Source organism: Phialemonium atrogriseum, assembly GCF_030411735.1.
Source record: "Phialemonium atrogriseum strain 8032-3 unplaced genomic scaffold QBC33scaffold_14, whole genome shotgun sequence".
Lineage (NCBI taxonomy): Eukaryota > Fungi > Ascomycota > Sordariomycetes > Cephalothecales > Cephalothecaceae > Phialemonium > Phialemonium atrogriseum.
Window position 1 is genome coordinate 212,144 of NW_026848151.1, and position 26,225 is coordinate 238,368.

At 54.2% G+C, this 26,225-nt stretch overlaps 7 protein-coding genes across 7 annotated transcripts; 4 read left to right on the top strand and 3 right to left on the bottom strand.

Moving 5' to 3' along the window:
- Nucleotides 1-471: 471 nt before the first annotated feature.
- Nucleotides 472-3,844, bottom strand: QBC33DRAFT_611424 (putative dash complex subunit ask1 protein; the record flags this gene model as incomplete). The annotated part of the gene is made up of 5 exons (XM_060432448.1): nt 3,263-3,844; nt 2,470-3,180; nt 1,765-1,871; nt 661-1,693; nt 472-599 (listed from the first exon to the last, which is right to left on the bottom strand). The coding sequence occupies exons 1-5, from the start codon at nt 3,483-3,485 to the stop codon at nt 472-474; spliced, it is 2,202 nt and encodes a 733-aa protein (XP_060282937.1). The 5' UTR covers nt 3,486-3,844.
- On the top strand, nt 3,736-7,044 carry QBC33DRAFT_539996 (Spc98 family-domain-containing protein). Its single transcript, XM_060428025.1, has 2 exons — nt 3,736-3,974; nt 4,039-7,044. The coding sequence occupies exons 1-2, from the start codon at nt 3,848-3,850 to the stop codon at nt 6,789-6,791; spliced, it is 2,880 nt and encodes a 959-aa protein (XP_060282938.1). The 5' UTR covers nt 3,736-3,847; the 3' UTR covers nt 6,792-7,044.
- Nucleotides 7,045-13,598: 6,554 nt separating this feature from the next.
- QBC33DRAFT_452370 (fungal-specific transcription factor domain-containing protein) lies at nt 13,599-16,444 on the top strand (the record flags this gene model as incomplete). The annotated part of the gene is made up of 2 exons (XM_060424644.1): nt 13,599-14,097; nt 14,154-16,444. 2 exons carry the CDS (start codon nt 13,599-13,601, stop codon nt 16,442-16,444), a joined length of 2,790 nt encoding a protein of 929 aa, XP_060282939.1.
- Nucleotides 16,445-17,305: 861 nt separating this feature from the next.
- On the bottom strand, nt 17,306-17,485 carry QBC33DRAFT_423328 (uncharacterized protein; the record flags this gene model as incomplete). The annotated part of the gene is made up of 1 exon (XM_060424132.1): nt 17,306-17,485. A coding segment is annotated over one exon (180 nt), but the record flags the coding sequence as incomplete, so codon positions are not given.
- A 376-nt stretch (nt 17,486-17,861) lies between these two features.
- Nucleotides 17,862-19,110, top strand: QBC33DRAFT_540019 (mitochondrial 39-S ribosomal protein L47 (MRP-L47)-domain-containing protein). Its single transcript, XM_060428026.1, has 2 exons — nt 17,862-18,594; nt 18,688-19,110. The coding sequence occupies exons 1-2, from the start codon at nt 18,028-18,030 to the stop codon at nt 18,982-18,984; spliced, it is 864 nt and encodes a 287-aa protein (XP_060282941.1). The 5' UTR covers nt 17,862-18,027; the 3' UTR covers nt 18,985-19,110.
- Nucleotides 19,111-19,290: 180 nt separating this feature from the next.
- QBC33DRAFT_540023 (rab GTPase activator) lies at nt 19,291-21,802 on the top strand. The gene is made up of 8 exons (XM_060428027.1): nt 19,291-19,475; nt 19,552-19,576; nt 19,649-19,708; nt 19,783-19,810; nt 19,896-20,241; nt 20,303-20,845; nt 20,932-21,086; nt 21,197-21,802. Exons 1-8 carry the CDS (start codon nt 19,430-19,432, stop codon nt 21,389-21,391), a joined length of 1,398 nt encoding a protein of 465 aa, XP_060282942.1. The 5' UTR covers nt 19,291-19,429; the 3' UTR covers nt 21,392-21,802.
- Nucleotides 21,803-21,895: 93 nt separating this feature from the next.
- QBC33DRAFT_578568 (nucleolar GTP-binding protein) lies at nt 21,896-24,374 on the bottom strand (the record flags this gene model as incomplete). Its single annotated transcript, XM_060431074.1, has 9 exons — nt 21,896-21,937; nt 22,018-23,082; nt 23,148-23,326; nt 23,386-23,431; nt 23,490-23,663; nt 23,722-23,839; nt 23,901-24,120; nt 24,179-24,290; nt 24,351-24,374. 9 exons carry the CDS (start codon nt 24,372-24,374, stop codon nt 21,896-21,898), a joined length of 1,980 nt encoding a protein of 659 aa, XP_060282943.1.
- Between the last annotated feature and the right edge of the window lie 1,851 nt (nt 24,375-26,225).

The following is a 26,225-nucleotide window of genomic DNA, read 5'->3' on the forward strand; positions in this document are numbered from 1 at the left end:
TCCCCCCCCCCCCCCCCCCCCCCCCCCCGCCCCCCCCCCCCCCCCCCCCCCCCCCGCCGGCCGGCGCGCGCCCCCGGGCCAACGGTGGGGGCGGTTGCCGGACGCCATCCTGTTTGAAATGAGAGGCATGATACAGTTTGGAGACTAGAGGAGATTCATTCCAATAGAAGGGAGAAGGGATATTGGAACATAAACATGGGAAAATGGGCGGTGTTCACATTGTTTGCCTTCGAATTGCTGTCAGTCACATCGAGGTTTCTTTTGTTACCGCTCTCTTTCGGTTTCTATTCTTGTGAAGGACATATACATCCTTGAACATGGCCTAGTTTGTTGCCTTCGAGAACTCTGCAATGACGGGGGAATAGGGGTATCTTTGTCATGGCTGCTCAGAGTTTTGGTTGATATTGCACATACGTTCAACATCTCAGAGGAAACCCGAAACCAAACACAAATATACATACTAAATCGTCTTTAAAACGTATCATCCAAATCATTGGCGTTCATCTTGACCACTGTTGGGCTGTATTCTTCCGAGTCGTCTGGTCCCGCTCCAGCAGTAAGGAGAATATCTTCGACGATGCGTTTGCTTGCCTCTCGAGCTATCACATTGTTAGCAATCACCATCACGAGGCAGAGCGATTGTGACTCCGGTCCTCTTACCAGGCGTCTGTAGCAGCTTCGATGGTGCCAATGCAAAGTTGATCGTCTTCGGCGGGCTCATCCCCCCGTATATGTCGTCGTCGCTGTCGCTCTCCCACGTGATCTCGTCCGTCTCCTTCTCCGCGCCCGGCGTCTCCTGGTACACATCGCGGGTCTTCCTGCCGGCCGCGGGGGTCTGGACGCTCACACCCGGCGTCCTCGGCGCGGCCGCCATCTTAGTCTTGTACGCAGCCCGGACCGGCGACATGAACGCCGCGCTTCTGAGCTTCGGCACCTCCATCTCGGGCGACGACATGGGCGAGTCGTGCCAGCTCGGAAGCTGGGCCTTCTCTTTGCCCTTGCTTTGCGCGTCGTCCTTCTTCTCCGTGACCTTCCATCTGATGGGCGACACGCCGGTGCCGCCGGCTCCCTTGTGTGGCGTGGCCATCAGCCGGTAGTTCTTGTCCAGGACCCGGTGAAGCAGTGGGTCCTTGTTCGCCCTCGGGCCGAACTGGTCGGTGTCGTCGTAGCCGAGATCATGCCCGCCGCCGGCCGCCATCGACGACCGCGGCGTCATCGACATGTCCGGCAGGCGTGCCGTGTGCTGCTGGAAGAGGATCTCGGTATCCGATTCGTCGTCTGCACCCGCGGGCCCGCTGGCAGCAGCACCACCACCACCGCCACCTGACGCCATCTCGTTCCGCAGCTCTCGCTTCAACGCCTCGTAGGGCGACCCCAGATCCGCAAACTGCGGCTTCACGGACAGCGACTTGGTCGCCGGCGGGCGCGGCGTGCTCCCCGTAAGAGTGCCGTCGCCGTCGGAGAGGATCGAGTCCTCGGCGCCGCGCTGATGCTGGTAGGGGCTCGACTGGTCGGCGGTCGCGGTGGTGTCGTTGCCGTGGCTCCGCGGGCAGTGGGGCGCGTAGTCCCCTGTGGTGTCATCGCGGATGGTCGCGTCCTCGGCGGTCGCGGCCGTGGTGTCTCCATCATTGGCTAGCTCCTCGTAACCGGACAGGGAGACGTTGGCGGAGGCTTCGAAGAATTGCTTCCAGAACTGGAGGTGGGGGTTAGCAAGGTGGTCGACCGGAGTGGGTTCGGTTTAGCATCGCCGTCTGTTTTGCGAACCTTGGACGCCTCCCATACGGATCGTGAGTGCTCGCCATACTGCTCGACAAGCGGAAGTATGCTGCTGGTCACGATGCGATGCGCTTTATTGAAGTTATGATCGATTTCTACGCGTTGTTAGCGATTAGCGACTTAAGAGAGTCCAAAGTGTAAATAAAAGATGGGGCGGACCTTGGAGAGTTAGGGTTATAGACTGCTCAAGCTTCTCAAGCTCCTCAGTGAGGGTGAGGGTCCTCTCCGCTGAAGGGCCGCCTCGAGACATTTTGAGAGACACGGACTCTTTGCTGGCTTGGTTCCGTCACAGTTGGTTGCAGGTAGGCTGGGAGGCGTGTCTTTTTCGCGATGGTGGGGTTGTTATTTATTTAGGCATTTAATACTTCGGCTTTCGTAGCGGGGCATGACCTGTATGTATGCCAACTGATACTTGCACATACCGTAAGCCTCATTTCTGCAGACTATGTTTTGGCAGACCATGCCGTTGATACAGTTTTGATCTATCCTGTCCGTCGCGACGCTCTCATAACCGTACATGTGGGTGGGCATAGCGGAAAAGTGGCATCTGGTATCATAGTGCGCCGTGCCCAAGAGCGCCCCCCAGACCACACCCTCGTCGGGTATACTCAACTCGTATCAGTAGCAAATGACTTCCTGTAAACATATCCCCGTTCGGTCATCCGCCACGACCCCTTCCTCTGCCTCTCCCACGGCCCCGACCTCTCCCACGACCCCTGCCGCCTCCTCTTGTTGGTTTCGAAGCCGGTGTACTGGTCTCTTGCTCTTCGCTCTCCTCGTCCGCATCTCCGGAGTCAGAGTCCTCTTCCTTCTCCTTCTCCTTCCCCTCCTCCCCATTCTCCTCCTCCTCCCCCTCCTCCTCCTCCTCCTCCTCCTCCACCCCTGACGTCTCGGCCTCGGTCGAGTCCTCTTTCGTCTTCCGCGCCTTGCTAGCAGTGCGCTTGGAGCTCCTCGCGCCCCTTGCCGTCCTCGGTGCTGGTGATTCACCCGGGGTCTCGCCCTCGGTATCCTCAACCGTACTACTCCTAGCTTTCGGCCCTGCTGACGACGAGCTTGCCATCGTGTCCGCCCCCCGCTTCCGCTTCTTGCCGCCCTGCCGCTCCTCGTCGGGGTCCCACTGCGCCGGGCTCGTCGGCACCTCGCTGGGGTCAGCCTTGGCACGCCCCATCATATCGTCACCGAAGTCGGCCCACGGAAGCTCGAAATCGAGGAAGCGGCGGTCGAAATGCTCGTCTTCGAGGTAGTCGATGTTGTTTTCACGCTCGTCGATGGCCTCCATGTTGTAGTAGGTCCGCAGTTTAGCCCAGATTCCCGGGATGCGTGTGTGTGTGAGAAAGTCCGGATCGAACCCGTGGTTGCGCAAGTGCTCGCTGATGGCGATCATGCGGAAGTGCTTGTGCATGCCTGGGAGAGCAGAACAGATAGTCAGCTGTGTGTTCGCATGCTGGGCCAGGCACGACCGCTGGTGGCGGAACGCTGTGCCTACCAGCAGGTTTCCATCTGATGACGGCCTTGAACAGCGAAGCTTCCTGATCGTCCGTCCATGGGCTGTTCAGGTCGACGGGAGGTGGTTTCGGCGCATTTGCGGCCGTCGGAGTCTCCGAAGCCGCTGGAGTGTCGACATCCATGGCATCCTCATCGCGCCCCAGTGTCGCCGTTCCAGACGGGGTCGCGACGGTGCTGCTGCGGCCTTTCTTCTTGGGCGGCATTGGAACCAAGATAGCTCAATACTTGGTTAATAATGTTGTAATTGATGGCCAGGAAGCAAGGTAGAACGGTAAACCCCCATAACAGCGTGTGCCGTAGAGGATAGGAGCGCTGGAGAATGGAAAGGGAGCTGAGCTTGGAGCTTGTAGAGGTACCCTCGTACCTTCTGGTAAAGTGGGGTGTCGCGATTCAAGAGAACCCCAACGCGTCCGCGTCTCCTGCAGGTAAATAGGTAGGTACCTACCTGCATCTCTTAAAACTTCACCTTCACACTCTCGTCTTTATTTAGTTGCGGCATGTACTTACAGTCAGGACGCGCCGTTTCAGCTTCTATGAATCCTCCCATCTGTGTCAAGATACTAGCATGATGAATGGCGATGGAGACGCCTCCGATGTCTTCGCCATTCCAGATTTCTGGAAACCTTCCGCTTGGCTAGAATCACCCTCCCTGCATCTGCAGCATGGCCCGTTCTTCGCTCTTGATGTGGATAGTATGTGTTATACAGTAGAAACATATCCGATGATAAACTTTCAGTTCTAACATCTAGGCCTTAGGAGTGCCCCCCCAAGCCTTAGACGGCGCCGGGGTCAAGACAACAAGTGACCATCCCTACTTCAAGACCCCGGCCCTTCTGGACCTTCCATCTAGACCTGAAGTTCAAATCAAGGCAATCCCTTCCCTTGACGAGCCAGTCATAGGTCCTGTCCTTGAGCCCAAGGCTGAAGATATCTGGCTCTTCCATGATCGAGTCTCGGCTAAGCAGCCCGAACATAAAACCTGGGCCAAGTTTGATAGCGGAGGAAAAAGCGAATCGCCCATAACGTTTATCTCCGAGTCCGGACCTGGGACGTTTGATTCACTCTTGGCGGCCGAGGACAACCCTCTCCATGTTCCGGCCTACGATGACTGCAAGGTCGTCGACTCAGCCGTCTACTGCTCTTGTCTTCTTACCCTGGCTCTTGGGAGGAGCTCGATGCTGTTCTCATGGAACGACGACAAGGCATGCTTTGTTCCAACCATGCCATATCTAAAGATCTCTGGCTTCTCCGGGGAAAGTCTGGGAGGCATTAACAAGGCATGCCACGAATGCGGCGATACAACGCGCTATCTGCGATCATATGTCGACAAGACATACACCTCGCACGCCTGCCAGTCAAGGATTGCATTGGCCAATGCAGTTGACATGCTCCTCCTCACAATCCAGGCTGAGCTCGGCGTACGCGCCCAGAGATCGAGGTCGCCTTTGCAGCTTCAGGCACTCGTGCAGCCAGTGCGGTCGATCTTGGTCTACTTCAGGGGACTGGTTGAGAAAGCATCGCCATTTAGATCGGACGAGCAAATACTCTCTATGCTCTTCCAAGAGGCCCAGTCCACCGAATACAGAGACGGCTTCTTGCACAACGCCGTCTGCGAGGTGTTGCGAATGGTATCAAAACCGTGGACAGATTTTGTTGAGGAATGGGTTGGTCTGAAGCCAGAGGAAGCCATCGTCATGACAAAGAACGGGCCGGGAAAGAGTTTCGTCAAGGTTGAAAATCGGATGTGGATTGACGATCAAGGCTTTGAACTGGACGAGCCCGATTACTTCCTTGACGAGGACAATATGCCTTCATTCATCTCGGAAGAGATGGCCCTCGGCATTTTTGAAACGGGTCGAAACCTTAGATTCATACGATCGAACCATCCAGAACACCCTCTCGCACGGCAGGATGAAGTTACAGCGGCCAACCCGCCCAAGATTCAGTGGGAGTTTGACTGGGACGCCATCATGAGAGTGGAAGATAAAGCCAAAAACTATGAGCAGGCCTTGGCGGAGGTCATCCAGGGGATCCTCCACGAGAAAGGCGAAGCGAAGCACAGCCGGCTGCCTCTCAGCAGAGTCGATCATGAACTGCAATTCTTCGGCCCAGACGAGGCGAAGCTTACCGAGAAGGTAGTGGCATCGATACATATGCTAAATCAACCCATGGGCCAGAAGCCGATCACCAATGACGGGTTACCACGGATCTTACAAGAGCAGCTCTTTGACCAGCAAGCTAGCCTGCACCATGAGTCTGGGCTCCCACCCCACTGGACCTTGCTACCCTTATTGTCCTTTGGCCCGACAGTCGCTGCTCAGGCGCGCCTGGTCAACAGGGAGTGCACTCGCCTGCTCTTCACCACCCACCATCTCCGGGATCATCTGCATCTGCAGAGACAATACCAACTATTGGGGAATGGCCTATTCTGCAGTCGCCTCTCACATGCTCTCTTTGACCCTGAACTCGACACAGCAGAGCGCCAGTCAGGCGTTGCGTTGAGTGGCGGTGTCATGGGACTGCGTCTGAGTGGCCGCGAGAACTGGCCACCAGCCAGCTCTGAGCTCAGACTTGCCCTTATGGGGGTGCTCGCGGACAGCTACGAGCCTCGACCGGGTGCCCCACAACAACCGAGCACCTCGCAAGCCCTGAAGGGAGACCTACTCGGGGACATCAGCTTTGCGGTGCGAGATCTCTCGCCCGAGGAAATCGAGAAATGCGTCGATCCGGATTCACTTGGGGCACTCGACTTCTTGAGGATATCTTACAAGCCGCCCTCGGCTCTTCTGCCCATCATGACGCCGGTCATTCTCATCAAGTACGACAAGATCTTCAGGCTCCTGGTGCGAATTCTGCGGATGCTCTACGTGGTCAACCAACTCTTCCGGGACGTCTCAACACGGACTTCCCGAGGCGTCCCCGTTGACAACATCTCTCTTCGCTTCCGAATCGAAGCGCATCATTTCGTGACCCAACTCACCGCTTACTTCTTCGAGACGGGCATCGTCATGCCCTGGCGCCGGTTCGATGACTGGCTCGACCATGTCCAGGACCAGCTGACGAGTAACTCTCTCCCCGCTCCCGGGGTCGGAAAGGGGTACAGCCCGGACCGGCTGCGCGATTATCACGAGCAGGTCCTGGACGAGATCATGCTGACACTCCTGCTGCGGAAGAGGCAGCAGCCGGTGCTGAAACTCGTCGAGGATATCTTTATGTCGATACTGGAGTTCGCGAAACGGTTGAGGAGACAGGCGGCTGGCACGGTTCAACCTACCGAGGCGGGCGAGACGGGCGAGACGAAGAAGCTATACGTGTCGTTCCGGAAGAAGGTAGACGTCTTCATAACTGTTTGCCGGGGGCTGAGTGAGAAGGGAGGGGGCTATAGCGGCAGGGGAGAGGACTCGGCGCGTATGAGGGACGACGGGCAGAAGCGTGCAAATGGCGACAGGGAGAACACCATCGATAGGCTGCTCTTGTTGTTGGACATGTCTGGTCACTTTACGAGGTAGTCGCAATACAGTAAATTCCGACGTCGTATCCCGCCGGGAGGGCCGCCGTGAAGGCGGCAAGAACGCCTCATTCCCGAATTATCGGTAGTGGAGACAGAACGAATGGCTTGCCCGTCCTTGTCTATAGGGTTATAGAGATGCCCGCATATCCACTCCTCTAGGACCGGGAGAGTGGAGAGCAAGGGCATCAACACTACCTACTTGATGAGGCTCAAGAAGTGGATTTGTCTATTAATATACATATACCTTGTGATACGTATATCCTCGAATGTTGACACGATGGCCGGGATGGCTCACAGCACAATCGGGAGCCCGGAGTCACGCGTATCATCACAATGTAGAAAACTCAACTCGACTTTGGGATCTACTATATGGAGGTATGTATCTTGACAAAAAGCAGCAGCTACTCCTGCCTCTTCCAGAGACGAGCACAAAAGTCTCTGTAGGTCCATGATCGTCCTAGTCTCACCCAACGAGGCTCTTCAGATGCGGATGATCTTCGCCCTAGAAATTGGAATGCTGTACTGAGTACCCGTCCGGTTCGATGAGAGAGAGGAATGAGCCAAGGTAGGTAATTTACCCAGTTTACGTAGCCATGTCAATATTCACACATATCTGTAGGTACTAGCTCTGTACTGCAGTAGGTACTAGAGTCCGGGAGAAGGATTCCCCAACCGCAATAGCCGTGAACGGCCACTGACCAGCAATAATACTATGAAGACTAATAATGTTTCTGATGCATCAGGCGAAACACACTTGACATCCTTGGTGCAGAAGCTCGCAACCCAAGACATCGGTTGAAACAAGTCTAGTTAAAAAAAATGTTGGGTGTAATTTGGCGTCGGCCCATTATCCCTATTCAGTCATCAATCGTGCATGAACCGTCATCTGATGGTCGCGCTCTACTACCACAATTATCGGATGCTGCATCAATCTTGTTGTTGGGCCATGACGCGTCCTTGAATCGATCAAGGTTCCGGGAGAGCCAAGGTTTCTGAGATTACCTCGGTATGTATTGTACCGGTAGTTACTAATTATTACCTCGAATCTCCCCCTCCACACTATCCTTTACGCCTCTTTCCAGACCCCCAAACATTGGCGAAAATAGAAAATAAAAAAACGCGAAGAAAAACGGGGCCTGGTGGGTGCCGAGATCTGGTGGAGGCGGTGGAGTCGGTCCCCTTGCCGACAGCCTTGTGGCTCCTGCCGTTCTCCGACTGAAGTGGATGCCGGTTTTTCGAGATGCCGAATATTTCGGTTCCGGTGCCGGTGAACTGGGTTTATGAATACTTTAGGCCTCAGCCAGAGCCTTGCCAAATGGGCATCGGCGAACTTTCTCATGTAGACACTTCGAGCAAGGCAGACTCCAATTGCCACAGCCATGGTCTTAAAACTCCCACACATGCAATGCCATGCCGACGGGAGATTTTGGCAGGGGGTTGAGCATCATCAAGAAAATTTCCTGGTATGGCACCGACCACACTACCCAACACCTTCCCGATTCCGCCAGGGTTTGTCATCAATGACAGACCCATTGGCGGAATACAGCCCGTTGACTCGCTACCGGCTCAAAGAGACGCGAGTTCCGCCCTAGCCATTTTCTAGAAGGATTTTCAATGAGAACTTTCTCGAAAGGGGGCAGGAGGTCACATTTTTGCCAACCGCCGTCGTGCCTCCATCGGAAGTCCCGGTCGCCACCGCCGAATTTCAAACTCCAAGATGCTGCCCGTTAAGTACTCTTTCAGTACGTTGTAAGAGCCACGGGATGCAGCAATCTTCGTAAATAGGTATACTCGGATTACGCTCCTTTCTTTCATGCACAAATGACAAGTGGAAGGGAAATTCGGTTGTAGGTACATAATCCCATCAGGACCTACCTAGCCATGCACAAATATGTTTGCTGCATCATACGTCCCACATCCGAACGTGGGATTAATCACCCGCCTACCCCCAACCTCCTTTCCCCGCTTCTTTTCCGTCTAAAAATTCGAGCATGCCACGCGGCAATATCTACGGCACATAGCGCAAATGCTCGTCTTTACTGAGTTGGCTCCAAGTCGCGAAAAAAAAAAAAAAAAAAAAAAAAAATTGCATGTACTGCGGACATACGAACAATCCAAGGTCACGTCCGATGTACGGGTCGCCCCTGGTTCTGCATACGGGTTTCCACTTTGGGTAGTGCCGCCACCCTTGATCTTTTTTACAGGGATCAGCCACGAGGGTGAGAGACCCGTAAACGCGAGGGAGTACGGATACAAATACAGATATACATTGTACAGTCGTAAACCCGGCAGTAAACCGGCAGCAGGAGGACCGAGGTGCGAAACTCGCGCAAAGACTTACGCCGGCTATCCTTACCGTATACGTAAATTGGGGTCTGGACACTAGTTTGTACCGCTATGTAGATTGTCCAGGGCGACAGTCCCGGAGAAAATATACCGAGTTTGCTTTCTTCTGTCTCCCCACTAACTTCTCGTCTCATCGTCATCTTCACACGAGACGGAACCACAGCGGTATGGCGCGACTTGGGAGGAGCCGTTTCTTACATAGTACCTAACCTAGAAGTTAAGACGGACCTGGGACGGACCCGCCCGGGCTGTAATAAAGTGCGTAAGGTAGCTGGGTAGGTTCTCAGGGGCGTAGACGTAGAGTTGCACTGCCTTGTCTCGGGCAAAGTTCGGAGCGACTAGAAAACGATGCGACAATGACAATATCTTGGCAAACGGAGAAGCTGGGCAAAATCCAACTGCGCCCGAAAGAAGCCGGATCGTTTGGTCGGAAGCTGGCCGATCAAAGTCATCATTGAAGCATTCAAGGGAAGAGCGGTCGGAAGCAGCTCGGCCAAGGATATCGATAGTATCTGAAATAATTTCGCAACCCATGCGTAGTGGCGCAGACTAGTGCGGTGTGGACAAGGGTAATTGATTGGATCGTGTCAGCATTCCGAGTCTAGGCACAGACTGGAATCCCAATTCAATGACCACATCCTTGCCCTGGTGCGTCATCACCATGACAAAGATTGGATGATTGAGTATCGTCTCTCAAAATCAAAAATTGAGAGACGGAGGGGTCGATGATGTGAGCGAGTTCTTTCATCACTCCCAAGTTTTGGGTTCGTTTTCCACCCGTCCAGCTTCGGCGATTCTCGTGGCGCCAGGTTCTTGCCCAGCCAAGTTAGGGGCTAGTAGTGCAAGTTCAACTTCCTGCCAGGGGTGCGACTCACTGGTTATTTCGGCGACTTCCCCGACGACGGACACCGCAGCAAAGATGATGTGTGCTAGGTAGGTAGGAAGGACCAGACACCGTGCTGGAAGAGAGGGGTTGCTGTCAAGATATAGCAGTTGGATTTTTGGAGGTTGCCCCTCATGACTCCAATTTTTCATGTCGTACAGAACGAACCGTGGGAGTGGGTTGACGATGGGGGACCCTCCTAGAGCCTCCTCAGATCGCCGCCAGGCTCGCTCCACTAGAACCGTTTTGTTCTTACCCTGGAGGAGCCACTTTCTTCCCGCCACCATATCCATATGGGAGGAGACCAGGACGCGTTTAGAAAAGCGCCTTCGTGCATCAGGGGCCTGGGCGAAGTAAACGCGCCCTCGTTTGCAACTCTGTGAGGGAGAAACTGTTGACTGATATCCAGCTCTAGGTGCTCGTGCTTGCAACGAATGACACGCGGTTTTCTCTGAATTTGGTGCTAACTCAGCTTGCTTGCCACTCGAATTTCCCCTTGATACCTAAGGTACTTCAAGTCAAAAAAAGGTAAACAGAGGCACGGTATTGTTTCAGGGAGTCGCGCTACCTATACAATATGACGTTTTATTTTAGCCTTCCTTCCTTATCTGTACTAATACATATTTGCCAAGTTCTTTTCCGCTTTCTTCCATACATACCTAGTGCTCTGTGCGGATACGGAGTATTCATTGTCGTCCCTACATCGTATTTCCCTTCCCTTCCGTCCCAGCCTCCCCTTGGGCTCTCACTATGATAGGTACCTATCCTACTCTCGAGCTGCCTCAACAGGTTTCTCTTCGCTAAATAATATCTTGACTCGTGGTTGCTGCACAACGTTCTATCTTTTTGTCATGTGTCGCCCCTTAACTCGGTTGCGTCGCTCAAGTATATCTGTAGGTAATCACAATAGCATGTGAAGGATGCCTGACCTCGTTCCTCCCCTTGGCAAAATAAACATATTGGATAGGACGATGTGAACATGCGCTGTCTAGGTATCAGTGCAGCAGATGCATATGCGTAGAGTTGGCAGAGCGAATGACTGCGACCAATGGGTGATACCTAGGTACCTAGGCAGGCAGACTTCATCCGCCGTTTGGCATTGTGTCGTTCCCGCACTGAGTATCTATGGTTCAGCGTATCACGTATCTATGATACAACCACTCCAGAGCACAAAGATGAGCGTGTGCTTGCCATGGCCGTGTGCTTGATAGATAGGTGTAGCCAACTTGGTGGTGGCTGCATTTAGCAAATAGCGGCAGAGTGGGATCATCGAATTCCCAGCAGGTCGATAGGCAACTAAATCCGAGAATGCCGCCGGCCAGGCGCATCTGGATCCTGGATTGGCCGCTCTCAGTTCTTGTTTTTCCCGTTCTATTTTCCCTGGTGAGCCGCCACTGGGCGCGCGACTCAGTGCACCAACTCCAACACTGCCGAATTCGGTACGTTTTTGAGGACTCTCCCGCTAGGCCGATGCGCTACATCGCCTTCTTGGCCCTTGGCCTTCGCAAACGGGGCGATGATACCGAAGCTGCACCGAGCGCCTCATCAGTCCATGAGTCGTGAGCTTGAGGGTTTCGGCTTCGAAGCTCGTGCGCCAAAAGCACTCAACCTTAACTGTTGAGGCATACAACTCGGATCTTCGACCAATTACCTGCTGCCGTTGAGCAATGAGAAATATCAAGATCGGAGTATTCAGTAACGCCCGCGCAGGCCCGGCACACAAACCAGGAAAAAGGAGGTCCCGTTAGCGGTGTTGGGTTTATGACGCACCTCAGGTTTGTAAGGTGTGCGGCCATCACATGGGCGGCGAGCGGCGAGCAAGCTAGGTACTCGCATCCATCCTTCACCCCTGTTCAGCCACCGTAATTAAGATTTCTAACGTTCCTTTTATGCGTATAAATGTACGTTTTACACCAATGTACGGATACTCCTGCATTAAACGATTGGTCTGCACTAACTACATCCATGTGTTAACTTCTCAACCTGGTTACTTGAGAATGCTAGTGCTTCCGGTTTAAAGAAGAGGTGGCTAGGGAGGTAGTACGCCACATACCAAGTGTACTTCGCCAGATTAACGAGATTGCCCAGTGCGGCGTGGCGTTAGTGTGTGGACGCATGTAGCCCATATCTTAGAGACCTCACAAGGTAGACATGGCTGGACAGGGCAATTTAGAACAGTCGTGCCAGGTCAATTGATTGTGGTTGGGCTTGCTGCCGCTCTAAGTTTTCAGTTCCTCATTTGCTGATGCTGTATCTACGCAGTATTTACGGGTATGTGCTGATCTGGCAATGGTTGGGCGTTTTCGCTCATGTGGCTGTTAGGGCGGTACCGGACTGTTTTTCTTGTGAAAGTACCAGGCATACCCCTGTCCCCTGATGAGATCTGGTCTTCACTCTACTGATTTCGTACAAACAGAAGGCCCACCCCAGAACTTTTTATTCCCATTCCCTTTCCTTTTTTTTAGTCGACTTTATTCACTGTCTTGCATCAGCGCAGGCATATCCGTATTTGCGAATCTCTGGTGGATTTTACTCTTCCTCCTCTCAGCTTCCTAACATCGCATCGTTTCCTCTCCCCTCCATCTCATCATCCTTTCTTCATCGCACCGCCTGTCCACCGCGGGAAGAAAAAAGAATCAAAAAGAGGACTCGTACTAGTAGTACCATTGTCCAAGTACCTATCAGATCAGAAAACTTCGCTCTCCACAAGAAAGTGAATATTCTGGAGACGCGTCCAACCAGAAAGAGGGTCCTCGACATATTTTTTTTTTCGCCGTCGCCCGCGTCAAGTCAAGCTCTTTTTCCCCACCCACCCACTAGAAGCCGGCCACCCAACCGGTTGCTCGAGCGTCACACCAGCATTGCCTTTTAACAGACCCTCCTCCCGTGCCTTCTGTCAATCGCCCTTGTTCCACGGCCCACATACGTACCTGACAGCTCCGCCCAAAAATAAAAGGCCGCCGCAGCACAAGAAAAAGGAAGGTCTCCACTTCAACCTTTCCATCCAGTCTCTCCACCCGCACTCATCCTTTGAGCCTCAACCCGTCCCCGTCCACTGGAGCAATTATCCACAGCGGGACAAGGCCGGTCACATCCACTTCACCATCGTCACTACTGGAGGCCCGTCGCGTTTTCCCACGACACTCGACACTCGACACTCGGTGCGCGCATCTCATCGAGATTTGAGGTTTAGGTGATTGTTCTTGATCAAGATCAAGATCCACCACGCCTTTCCGCAGTGTCGCCAGCCCACCCAGCCTCCCAAAGACAGCATCACTCGAGCCTTCTGAAGTTGGCCGAATGGTCTTGATTCGGCTGTCGTATTAGGGTTAGTTTCGACAGCGGATTATGGATGATTCCCATTACTCGGCGAATGTTATAGCCACATCAACAGCTTCGTACCCATCGCCTTCAGCCGTCTCGCCTCATCAGTTGCAGCATCAGACGGGACCTCTGCCGCCCCAGACATTACCTCCACTCCAGCCAAGCAATCCGGTCATGCAAAACACGTACGGTAGCTACCCTCATACTCCCAGAACTCCAGCGACGCCAAACACTCCTAGTTCTACCGGCAATATGGCCAACTACCCGCCTCCTCCGGCGCAGAACTCGGGCAGGGGGTACCACCAGATGATGCCCAGCAACCCATACCAACAGCAGCAGCAACAACCTTACACTTCGTCGACCATGCTGCCCCAGACGACTACTGCTGCCTCGCACCCGCAGCCAATTGCCCCGGCGCCATCTTCGGGCGGTCGTGGACCCCCAGTTCTTCGGCCAATGCCTGCGGGAGGTGTGATGCCCCAGCCCGGCATGAACTCTCCTTACGGCCAGAGCCCCCTTGTGGCCCAGCAGTCGATGATGCCCGACGGCGACCAGCCAACCCACGTCGTTGGATCGCAGGGCCGCCGGGGCATTCTCCCCAGTGCTCCTGGGCGGCCGGCTGCTCCTGCTGCGGGCACTGGGCCCACCAAGAGCCAGATCCCGCAGAAGGATGCCGACGGGAAGTTTCCGTGCCCCCACTGCACCAAGACTTACCTCCATGCCAAGCACTTGAAACGCCATCTCCTTCGACGTAAGTCCAATTTCCTTTACCTTCCGATCCTGACTTAACACACAAATTTTCAACAGACACGGGCGACCGGCCTTATATGTGCGTTCTCTGCCGCGATACCTTCTCCCGCAGCGATATTCTTAAGCGCCACTTCCAAAAATGCTCGATCCGCCGCGGAAACCCTACCAATGCCACCCACCTGTCCCATCCACAGGCGCACGTCAAGAAGAATGCCGCTGCCCAGAAGAATGCTCTCGGTGCCGAGGGCGATGTCAATCACATGAACGGTATGGGAAACATGCCTGCCGACGGAATGGTTCCGTTTGGCCTTATTCCCGCTTCTGATGGGATGAACAACATTGCCAACGATCAGACCCAGCTTTCGAGATCTAGCAGCATGAACAGGCTCGACGACGCGAACCGTGACAGACGTAACATGAATGACTCGGTCATGGGCGCGTCGACTCGCCCCAACTACGAGCAGCCCTACAACGGCGACGTGTCGAATAACATGTCTGCCAATATCAACCCGCAGCTAGCGAATTACAGCATCCCGCCGCCCCAGAACGGCCTGCCGATGTTTGGAGGAACAAACTCGACCCAACAGTCGAACCTTGATTGGTCTCAAATGTTCCAACCTGGTGCGCACAATACCTACGTCAATGCCTTCCCTCCTAACGTCGGACAGACGCAGACCGCAATCAAACAAGAGCCTAGCGGCGCTCCCGCCAGAGCGGATGGCATACTCGGCAGATCCAATGCCACCACCGATGCCACGCCGTTCACCAACTGGGGCCTGCCCTCGTCAGACCCAGACCCCTATCAACAACTCTCTAACCGGATCCTCAACTTCCTCTTACCCCCAGGTACTGTCATGAACCAATCGACTGCCGGCGTGGACCTCTTCTTCCAGCCCGACAATATCAAGGATTTTCTCGACAAGTACCCTCATTTTCACGTGCACTTCTCGATGCTTCATATTCCTACTTTTCGTATCATGGATGCTTACGTCGGCCTCGTCGCGGGCATGTGTTGCGTTGGCGCGTGTTACTCGGACCGTGTTGCGGCTGCTAATGTCCGCGAAGTATCGGATCTTCTGAAGACGGCACTCGAGGGCTCTTCGCGTATGTATGCTTCGCTGTCCGAAGACCCCCATTCCGTCATCAAGTATGAATCCGGCTCTTTCGGACGTCGGAAACAGGACATCGAGGAACTGCAGGCCATTATCCTCTCGCACATCTTGTTTGTGTGGCACGGCACACCGCTGCAGCGAGAGAAAGCACGCAGAACCTTCCCTTTCTTGGTAGCACTGGCACGCAAGGCGGGCCTGACTCGTATCTCCAGCGATTCGACACTGTACAGCCCACTCCACCAGCCCGAGCTGTCGGCCCAGAACTTCTCCATTTCCAACTTTGATTGGCACTCGTGGGTTGAGCAGGAGAAGCGTGTTCGGGCAATGTACGCCATCTTCCTGTTTGATGCTGCTCTGGGTCTCTACTTCAACACGGGCCCGGCGATCGACGCCCTGGAATTGCAGCTCCCACTACCGGCAGACGACGCGGCCTGGGAAGCTCGCACTTCCACTGAGTGCGGTGAGGCCCTCGGCTTCTACGGACCGCAGGCTGCCAAGGCGCGGAATCCAGATGGTACCCAGAGACCCAAGCAGCCCGAGATGAACCTCGCTCTGAAAGCGCTCCTTTACAACTCGTATCAGATCCAGCCAGGCACAACCAATCTGTACGGAAAATTCATTCTCATCCACGCGCTGCTCGCCATGCTGCGGAGAGTTCAACTTGACGGAAGTGCAGCCGTGAACCGGTCCAACACCCCTCTTTCGCAGCACGACTGGATTGTCGGGGCTCAAGCCCCTAGCCGCGGGAGCACCAGCGGTCGAGCAACCCCCGTCGATGGAATGGGTCAACTGCTAGATGGCACTACGATGAAGACTTTCGCGACGGCCTTGGACAAGTTCAAATCCAACTGGGACCTTGATATGGCCTCGCAGTTCCCACCAGCAGCAGTTGTCCATCCTCGTCGTTATGGTTTCTCCAAGGATGCCATCCATTTCTACTGGCTTGCGACATATCTCCTGAAGAACGCCCGGGCTACTGATCTGCGCATGGCCCCTGACCAGCGGTTCACCCACGTCATTCACTTGCTGAAGTCGGTCAGGGATTGGGTTGTGACGGACGGTGCCTCGAGAGGAGAAGAGCTAGGATCTGTCGGAGATATTGATCGTGATTTTGGCGTCCGAGACTTGAGTCTAGACATGACACAGCTCTTCAAGCCTCTCCCCAAGGTGGTGGAATCTCAGGGAATTGCATCTGTTCGGGCGGAAATGGGCAACGGCAAGGGCGGCATGGTCTGATTTTCTTTCCCTTGACGACCCCAGCACATATCTTGGCATCGGCGGAGTTTGCTCGCTTTCCTTATCTCCGTTTGTTTGTTTCGTTTTCTTTTCCTTTGCCTCTAATTTCCTTTGTACCCCCTTGTTTTGGGTGGTACGGTTTGCCCTTTCCCCTAAAAGTTTGATGATTCCCCTTCACTGCATCAGACTGGCTCGACGGCGGTTGTTTTGCACTGCATTATGAGGATCAAGTGGGATGATTAGAGCTCGACGGCTTTGCATTAGACTTTCCCAACTTCTTCATCCAATTGCACATAGAGAGAAAGTGGGATTTGAGATGGTCTTTCTGGGAGGCAATTGTCATGGTATGATAGCTCGGAGCCGGGGTCATGGCATTTAAGTTTCCTATTCCGGCACTCGATGAGTTGTGAAACGGGACTCTTGGTTGGCTGGACCCGGTGCTTCTTTCTCGGATGACACGCCATGAGGATTACTCAAAGAGGAAATCACTTTCGAGAGCGAGAGCCTGGGTGAAGGCGTAGCTCGGGTGAAAATAAAAAAAGATGTACATCATTAGTGTGAGGTTTACATACATTAGAGCTCCGCCGGAGGCTTCCTTTCTAGACCTAGACGACGGGTATTTTTCGAAAGCAGCGACGACGTACGGAGTACACACTTCCTTCATTCTCTGCTCCATCGTATTCCGTTCGCCGTTCCTGAATTCTAGCGTCGACTTAGCTGTCTTAACACTCAGCATTCTGCTTACTGCAAGGACGGTATGAGATCGCCGGATCAAAGTACCTACTTTTGTCATGTCAACTCCCTGGGAACCTAGCGCGTGGGCGTCTGTAGCGGTGGCTTATCGGCTCATCGGTTGCGGTCCCTGTCAACGACATGGACCTTGGGTATCATTCTGTCCAAAGCTGCTTTGTCGGCCTCGGATGGAGTGAAGCCGAATTTTTCTTCGGCTCGATCAGACATGTACATGCCAACAATACTCCAGGCCACCAGGCCAGCCCCGACTCCCAGTCTTGCCTTGAAAGGCAAGTTGCGGTAAGATCTGATATCACATGAATTAGTTCACGGCTGCTGGTCAGGTCAGGTGAAGTCGCATACTGCCAAAGGGACATTCTGCTTGGAATGCAAACCCGGGCTTCCGTAAAGTAGATTGCTATGCCGCAGTCGGCATGGCGAAGGATGGGGGCTTGTTTGAGAGGCTATGAAGATACTGAGGCGGAGAGCAGCGCCGTGAACCTAGGTAGGTCGTCGAGAAACCTTGGGAACAAGGCTTTTTTGGTTTCCTGGCGATAACCACCAGCCACCTGGGCAGTGGCGTCGGTCAGCCACATCACGGATAAACCTCATGGGTGGAGCTCGAACTAGGCGCACGGACCAAACGGGAGCACCTAGTTAGGAATTGGAAGCCTGGATAGCGACACAGACATTTTCAGTGGCCGAAACCGTGCTTGCGAACTTCGACTGTTGATCTAACCTGAAGGTAAACGGGAAGGGAAGCGCCCAAGCTACCCGGAGAAGTGGTGCTCTATTTTCGATTCGGATCGATCAGCGAAACGCCAAACCCCCTCCAACAAATTGCTTGCGTAATGGCAAGCTCAAGAGCAGTGCGGCCGTCGCTGGCAGCCATCCTCCTGCCTTCTTCCCGACCGACGTCTTCTTCAACAGCCGCAGCCGCGCTCTTACTGCCTCGGAAAACTCAGCAAAATGGCAATCAAGTGTCTCGCTTCTCCACCTCCCCCACCCTCCTGAAGCGTCACACGTACGCGGGCGCCCGGAAAACGCGCGACAACAACAAGCACAGGGGCGAATCGACCATCCGCCGTACTGGCCCTCGCTGGCGCCTGTCAGTTTCAGACGAGCCTCTTCCCCGTCCCGTGGCGCCCAAGGACTTGCCCCAGGTCGAAACAGACCCGAACCATGGCCTGTGGGACTTCTTCTACGACAAGACCACCACCGTGAATCCCCCAACCCAGGACTCGCAGCATGGGAGACCGTGGTCTGTAGAGGAGCTGCGGCATAAGTCCTGGGACGACCTGCACAAGTTGTGGTGGGTGTGCGTCAAGGAGAGAAACAGGATTGCTACCTCTTCGTACGAGAGGGAGAAGCTCAGCCTTGGGTTCGGAGCCGCAGAGGCCCAGAAGAGGGACGCAATGGTAAGTTTTCCTCGCCTTCTAGTTGCGGAAGCGAGGATTAAGTCTTTACTTCCCACGCTGTGGAAGCCATAACGCTTACACTCTCTCGACCAGGTGCGAATGACCATGCGAGCCATCAAGCACACGTTGACGGAGCGGTTCTATGTTTGGGAAGACGCGGTGAAGCTGGCGGAGGAGGACCCGGAGGTCGATCTCTCTGGGAACGGCAACGCTTATACGCCGATGGAGTACCTGGAAGAGGAGGAGGAAGGGGAAGGGGAGAGGGACTTGCATGGCAGCCGAGGGAGTGAGGAACAGCAATTGGCCGATCAAGACAAGGAGAAGGCATCAGAAGTAGATCCCTCAGCACTACCTGCTAGTCAGACACCCCGAGACTCGGCAAGGGTATAGGCAAGGAAAGGTCAAAACGGCAGACGGCATGGCTAACACCAGCGCCATTGTATAATCCCCAAGGCAGCTATCCAGACTGCCAAGTGTACAAAGAAATATTGTATGTCACGCTTGTAATATGATAGACTTATTTAAATCTGTTGGTACCCTCAAACGTCAATAAGACCAGGAAAAAGGAGTTGGAAGGCAAAGAGGCATGATTGACCCGAGACTAGCGGGCCTGCATGCTGATACCGCCTGCCCAAAACACCGAATCATAGGCTCTCGGTACAGCTAGCTTCAAGGACCCTCACGTCCCCCCCACCTCCTCCCAACCCAACTCCTGACCGGTACCACGAAACAACCACAACCTCAGACTGTCAACACCATTCGAGCTACATAATATAGCTGTCACAACTGCTCCTAAAGCCCACTCACCTGTCCCCATTCTTGATAGCCCCTAAACATGGATGAGATCGCAAAGGAGTACGATGTCATTGTGCTAGGCACAGGTATGTTCGAAGCCCCGCAATGTGGGGTGGGAGCACTTCCTCTGACCGCATCGATCTGTCTTTGTTAACCCGTCAGGCCTGACCGAGTGCATCCTCTCTGGGTAACGTGTTCCTGGTCACCTGGAGCTCATTGTATGGGAAGGTATACTGACAAGGAATTACTGGAGCTGAAGCGTTCTGAGTGTAAAGGGCAAGAAGGTCCTACACATTGACCGCAACGACCACTATGGAGGGCATGTATCACCCCCTTCCTCGTTTTCGCTACCTTCTGCTGTGGCTCGGAGCTGACAATATCTTGTCCCAACAGCGAGGCGGCTTCCGTCAATCTAGAAGCTGTATGATGCTAAAGCCCCTTCTTCGTCAACCTACCCACACACACACCCCCCGAACCCCGACCGATCTAACTCGGGAAATATCTAGCTTTTCAAGAAATACGGAAACTACCAGAAGGGCGAGGAGCCATGGAAGCAATATGGGCGGCTCAACGACTGGAACATCGACCTCGTACCAAAGTTCCTCATGTCATCGGGCGAGCTCACCAACATCCTCGTGTCCACCGACGTCACCAGATACCTCGAGTTCAAGCAGGTGGCCGGCAGCTTCGTCCAGCAGGGTACTGGGACCAAGGCAACTGTTGCCAAGGTCCCATCTGATGCTGCCGAGGCTCTGCGGTCGCCTTTGATGGGCATTTTCGAGAAGCGAAGAATGAAGGGCTTCATTGAGTGGGTTGGCCAGTTCGACTCGAAGGATCCCGCGACACACAAGGGCGAGTCCCCTCACTCTGAAACCGAAAGAGCTCGCCTCTTTGCTAACCCATCGTCTCCCAGGCCTCGACATGAGCAATTGCACAATGAAGGAGGTGTACGATAAGTTCGGACTCGAGGTGACAACGAGGGATTTTATTGGACATGCCATGGGGCTGTATCAGAATGACTCGTACCTCAATGCCCCGGGGGCTGCCCCTGAGGCGGTCAACCGGATCCGGCTCTATGGCAACAGCGTTGCGCGGTACGGGCAGTCGCCGTACATCTATCCTCTCTACGGGCTCGGGGAGCTGCCTCAGGGGTTCGCGCGGCTGAGCGCCATCTACGGTGGTACCTACATGCTCAACACCAACGTCGACGAGGTCCTGTATGAGGATGGCAAGGCGGTCGGCATCAAGGCAACCATGACCGGTGTCGATCCTGAGATGAAGTTCGAGACCAAGGCCAAGACCATCATCGGAGACCCTAGCTACTTCCCTTCGAAGGTCAAGGTCACCGGCCATGTGCTGCGGGCAATCTGCATTCTGAAGCACCCGCTCGCAAGCACAAACGATGCCGATTCTTGCCAGCTCATCATCCCGCAGTCCCAGGTTGGACGCAAGCATGGTGAGTATCGAGATAACAGGGGAGCATTCGCCTCACTAGGAGGTGAATCTGGACCAAGAAGATCACGCTGACTTCCCCTTGCACAGATATCTATATTGCTTGCGTGTCCGCGTCGCACAATGTCTGCCCTAAGGGCTACTGGATCGCCATCGTCTCCACCATTGCCGAGACGTCTTCCAACCATCATCTCGAGCTCGCCGCTGGCCTTGAGCGCCTCGGCAAGATTGAGGAGCAGTTCATGGTATGCCATTTATTTCCCTTTATCCCCCACCCCTATTGTGGATCCCATTCTCCTCGATACGCTGCTCGTCAGATACATGAATACTAACTCGGGCGAACCTCGCTCCCTAGGGACCACCAATTCCCCTCTACGAACCCCTCGAGGACGGTACCAAGGACAACATCTTCATCTCCAAGAGCTACGACGCCAGCAGCCATTTCGAGTCGACAACCGACGACGTCAGAGACATCTATCACCGCTGCGCTGGCCAGGAGCTGGTGGTTGAGGGCTTGAGAGAGGGCATCCAGGTAGCTAGCGACGAGTAAACAGAGCAGGCATACCGGGTCCATAGAATGAGCCCAGAGAAGGATGCACGGGATAGGCGCGGCGGATGACTTGAATTCAAGAAGAGAGAACAAAAAAGGCAAATCATTTCTTCCTGCGGCTTTTCGGATTGGAGGATCACGTAGCCTACCTACCTATCTACGTCTCACACACAGGTGAAGGAAGGGGTTGTAATCGGTCGAGATCGTAAACGAGAAATAGCTTATTTTATAGCCCTGCCGGATCTACTTCGTGTGCTCCGCATTTGGAGTGTTTTTCCTCGTAAAGATCTTGTATTGGTATTCACTAAAAGCCGGTATCTATCATGACTACAGCGAGAGCAAAAGCAAAGGCAGAAAGCATACGGGATTTATTTCCATCCGCCCACTAAGAGAAATAAGAAAAGTCTGGGGAGAAGAAGAAAAAACGCCGTGACGTGACCCTTGACTCTACTGACCATAAGAAAGAAGAAGCAAGAAACCGGTTCTGCAACCAGGTGTTGCGGCCTAACGCCGAGACGTCTTCCCCATTCCCCTCTTCCCTGCGAACTGATTATCGAGTTAGCACGTTTTCTGCAGGGAGTCGGGGAGAGGCAAATAGCCATTTGCCCAGTCTTCTGTAGACTCACCAGATGCTTCGGCAGCGCCGCGGCGACGTGCCTGTCGGCCTCGCCCTGCCTGGCCATGCGGTTCATCTTGCGCTGGCCCAGCTTGGCCGCCCTCTCGGCTTTGCTCCGCGAGGTCACGTCCTGCACGCCGTCCTCCCTCCGGTTGACGGCCGGCTGGCTGCGGGCCCTGCTGCGCGACCGGAAGCGCTCCTGCGCCGTCTGCGCCGAGTCGACGTCCATGGCGTCGCCGTCCTCGGTGCCCAGTCGGCTCCTGGTCGTGGAACGGCCGCGCGTCGTCGACTGCTCCCTGGCGCGGCGCACAATGTCTGTGGTGTCGACGCCCAGCTCGTCGAGGTGGTCGTCGAGCTGCGAGATGGTCTTCTTCCCAAACTTCCGAGGGATCATGGCCCGGTTCTTTAGCGACTTGCGCATCCTGGCCTCGTTGCGGATCAGGGCCTGCTTCTCGCGGATGAGACTGGCCTTGTGGAGGATCTCCTCCTCTGAGTCGTCGATATCTTCCTCCGAGTCGTAGAAGCCTTCCTTCTCCAGCCTCTCTTCCTCCTCTTCGAGAGCCTGAAGCTTGGCATCGATATCTGGATCGATGTAGTCGTATACGTTCTTTCCATCGAGGAGCTCTGGGACCTTGTCGTACTTCCAGGCTGGGTCCTTGAGGAGATAGTCTGCCCTCAGGTCGACGTTGAAGACTCCCGCGCCACCATTCTCCCCTTCTACATCCCTTGCCAGCTTTCGTTTCTCTGGGTCGCTCTTGTCATACTTCTTCATGTACTTCACGGCTTCCGGGATGAACGCCTCTCGAGTGACGCCGTCAAGCGGCTGGGCGACATGGATGCGGCTCATCACATCAGCAAGCCTGCCACCAACCGCCCCGCTGCTAGTAGTCCCCGCCTTGAGCTTCTGGGCGACACGGTCTGCCAACAGGCGCTCACAGGCAGCATTTTTTACGGCTTGCACACCCTCTTGCGTATTGCAACTAAGCTGGAGCATCTCAACCTCGCCCGACTTCAGCATGCCCTGCAAGGCGGCTTGAGTCTCTGGGTCAAGATCTTCGGGCCGCTTGATGTCGATCTAAAGAGTCGCGTTAGCAACTCGAGGGGTATGGGTGTGCCTGGTGGTCTTGCTGAGGAAGTTACCTTGTTGATTACAATGAAGACCAACTTGCCGCTGAAGAGCGGTTTGATGGACTTGTAAAGGTTGATCTGGGCTTCAACGGAATAACCACATTGCTCACTCAGATCCATAAAATAAAGGATGGCGGACCGGAGATGAGCAATGGCCGTGATACTCTGCATCTCGATCGTGTTCATTTCATCTAAAGAATGGCTGTTTAGCAACGAATCCCTGTGCAAATCGGAGCGCTTGTTTACTTACCCAGCGGTCGATCCAACAGACCCGGGGTATCTATGCATTGGAATTTCTTGGGAGTAGTTGTAAGCATCGTGCCATGGCTCTTCAGTCTGTGGCTGGAGACTCACGAGGTATTTGTAGTCCAAGTGGCCAACGTAGAGACTCTTGGTCGTGAAGGCATAGGGCTGCACCTCAACGTCGGCACGAGTGACACTGCGCAGGAACGAACTCTTCCCAACGTTCGGATAGCCACAGATCAACAGGGTTCTGGTGTTCGGATCGATTGACGGAAGTCGGCCCAGCTGCCCATATCGATTAGCACTATACCAATGCGACGCTGCTGACGAGAGAAAGACTCACATGTTGCCGAACTTGGTCCAGGTACAGAAGCGGGTCCTTGAGTCGCTTCAGGATTGTGGCCATTCTACCCAACGCAGCCCTCTTCAGCTGCTTGCACTGGAACAGCGACTGTCCATACCTGCATTGTGGGTCAACACCAGTTCAACAGTAAGGGAGTATGGGTGGTGGGTGCGACTAACTTGATCAATCGGACGTAGTCTCGCGATATGGATTCGATGAGGTGCTTCGCCGTCGAAACCTGACCTAGAGCAACCTTGAAGTGGTCCGCATCGTACAGCGTGTTCATGAGATCTCGGTGGAACGGAGCGATGTCATTGAGAACCGGGAAGCTCTGCTGGATGCTCCCGAGTTTCTCGCTGAACGTCTCCTGTGTGAACTTGACCTTCCTAGTGTAGAAAGCTGCGGAACTCGTCAGACCTGAGCGAATATTAAGGCCGGTAATTGGAGCGCGTATTACCCCTTATCCTGCTGATCTTGAACCCAGCTCTTATTTGGGTTGGGAGCCTTCGCTGTGTTCGGCTGAGGACAATGTCGAGGAATTCTTGGGCGGTTGGCACCGGGGCAATATCCTAGACGTAATGGTCAGAATATTCCACTCTCTAGTCGGGCTGGAAATACAATCCTCGTACCTTCCACGTCGTCTTGGGCGGCATCTTGGGCGGTTGTGTTCGTCAATCTGTGTCTATTGACTTGCACGTTGTGGTGAGGCGGGGACGGATTTCGACAACTGAAGTTTCGAATTTTTTATTTTTTGGGTGTTCCCCTCCACCGCCTGTGCTAGTCAAAGTTAAGTGGGTCACTTACAGGGGTGGGTGCTTATCGATAAGGTGTATCTTCTATCGATAACCCCGCAAATTTTGGTATGGATTCCAAAATTTGGTATCCTCCCAAGTTTCGTTTTCACAAAAAGTGCCTGTGTTGGGCAGTCCTGGTCCAGACCCACCATTTCCAGAAGGGCACTGCTGCGCAAGCCTGGGCAGTTTGCTACTCAAGCCTGGGGTCTGTGCGCCTCAGCTGGTGGCAGGCTGGTAGACTTTTGGCAGCTGTCTTCCGAAAATTGGCAGGTGATGGCGAGGGCAGCCTGACTAACAATACCAATACAATACCAACGGCAATGGCAATGGCAGCGGCGATGGCAATGACAATAACAATAGAAACAGCGATAGCAATGGCAATGGCGATGAAAATAGCAGCAGCAGCAATAGCAATAGCAATACTGTTAGCGATAGCAATGGTGATAGCAGCAGCGATAGCAATAGCGACATTAATAGCGATAGCAACGGCAACAGCGATAGCAATGGCAATAGCGACGGCGACGGCGACAGCAATGGCGATAGCAACGGCGATAGTGGCAGGGGCGGCAATAGCGACAGCGATGGCAATATCGATGGCAATGGCGACAGCAATGGCAACAGCAATGGCAACAGCAATGGCAACAGCAATGGCAACAGCAATGGCAACAGCAATGGCAACAGCAATGGCGATGGCAACAGCAACGGCGATAGGGACAGGGATGGCGATGGCGATGGGGACGGGGATGGCGACGGCGACGGGGATGGGGATGGCGATGGGAGAGGATACTGGCACCTGCTAGAAATTCCGACAGCCTGCCACCAGCTGTGTTGCACAGACCCCAGGCTTGAGTACCAGACTGCCCAGGCTTGCGTAGCAATTCTCTTCCAGAAGAGCTTTTCTCTGGAGGCAGGGGCAGTTGGCTATTGGGGCAAGGGATCTGTGCGGGACAGGTGACACCGGGTCGCGATGTTTGCTGCCAGATGTCCCACAGGTGCAATGGCGCTCTCGCCAGTATCGCCGCCGTCGCCGCCGTTGCTGCTGTTTCTGCTGCCACTGCTGTTGTTATTGCCACTGCTGTTGTTGCCGCTGTTGTTGCCGCTGTCGCTGCTATTACTGCTATCGCCGCTGCTATCACTATGAAGTTCAAAACACCAACAACGATAGCGACTATAATTCAATTTTGGTTATGGGCTAATACAACAGAAGTATCTGGCGGCCATGCCAAAATCTTTAGCAGATCGTAAAAATCAGCCGGCCCGGTGTCACCTGTCCTCCACGCCCCAATAGCCAACTGCCCCCGCAAACCACCAAATAACCAAATCAGCTTCAGTTCTTTTGTCACGGGTTAATCACACTGTCCGGTCAGGTAGAAGGTTTTGCAAATAACACAGAAGATAACACGGATTTGACAATGTAGTCTAATTCATATTGACAGAAGAGACCGCCTCTTGCAGAGAGGCAAGAGGAGGTTGACGCCTTAAGAAGTGGCTGCGGTGCTACGGCCCTACTTCTTAGCACATGCCCAGGCTTCCTCAATCCCCTACACATATTGACCATGGCGAATCTTCTAGGCCAAGGACATTGTTTTTTGTAGCGTCTTACTTGCGTGGGCGTTCAGATCGGGGGGCATCTTCCACGTGACAGTTGCGTATGGCAGGGTCAGTGTCAGGGTCAAATCCACGTTGAATCTCGCCTTGTAGAAGACGTTC

Excerpts from the sequence above, each read along its gene's own strand:
- QBC33DRAFT_540019 (XM_060428026.1), top strand. The coding sequence starts at position 18,028 with ATGGCAAGCTCAAGAGCAGTGCGGCCGTCGCTGGCAGCCATCCTCCTG. Across the intron at positions 18,595-18,687 it reads CCCAGAAGAGGGACGCAATG|GTGCGAATGACCATGCGAGC; the intron begins GTAAGTTTTCCT and ends TCTCTCGACCAG.
- QBC33DRAFT_539996 (XM_060428025.1), top strand. The coding sequence starts at position 3,848 with ATGATGAATGGCGATGGAGACGCCTCCGATGTCTTCGCCATTCCAGAT. Across the intron at positions 3,975-4,038 it reads CTTCGCTCTTGATGTGGATA|GAGTGCCCCCCCAAGCCTTA; the intron begins GTATGTGTTATA and ends TCTAGGCCTTAG.
- QBC33DRAFT_540023 (XM_060428027.1), top strand. The coding sequence starts at position 19,430 with ATGGATGAGATCGCAAAGGAGTACGATGTCATTGTGCTAGGCACAG. Across the intron at positions 19,811-19,895 it reads CTTCCGTCAATCTAGAAGCT|CTTTTCAAGAAATACGGAAA; the intron begins GTATGATGCTAA and ends GGAAATATCTAG. Across the intron at positions 20,242-20,302 it reads GGATCCCGCGACACACAAGG|GCCTCGACATGAGCAATTGC; the intron begins GCGAGTCCCCTC and ends ATCGTCTCCCAG.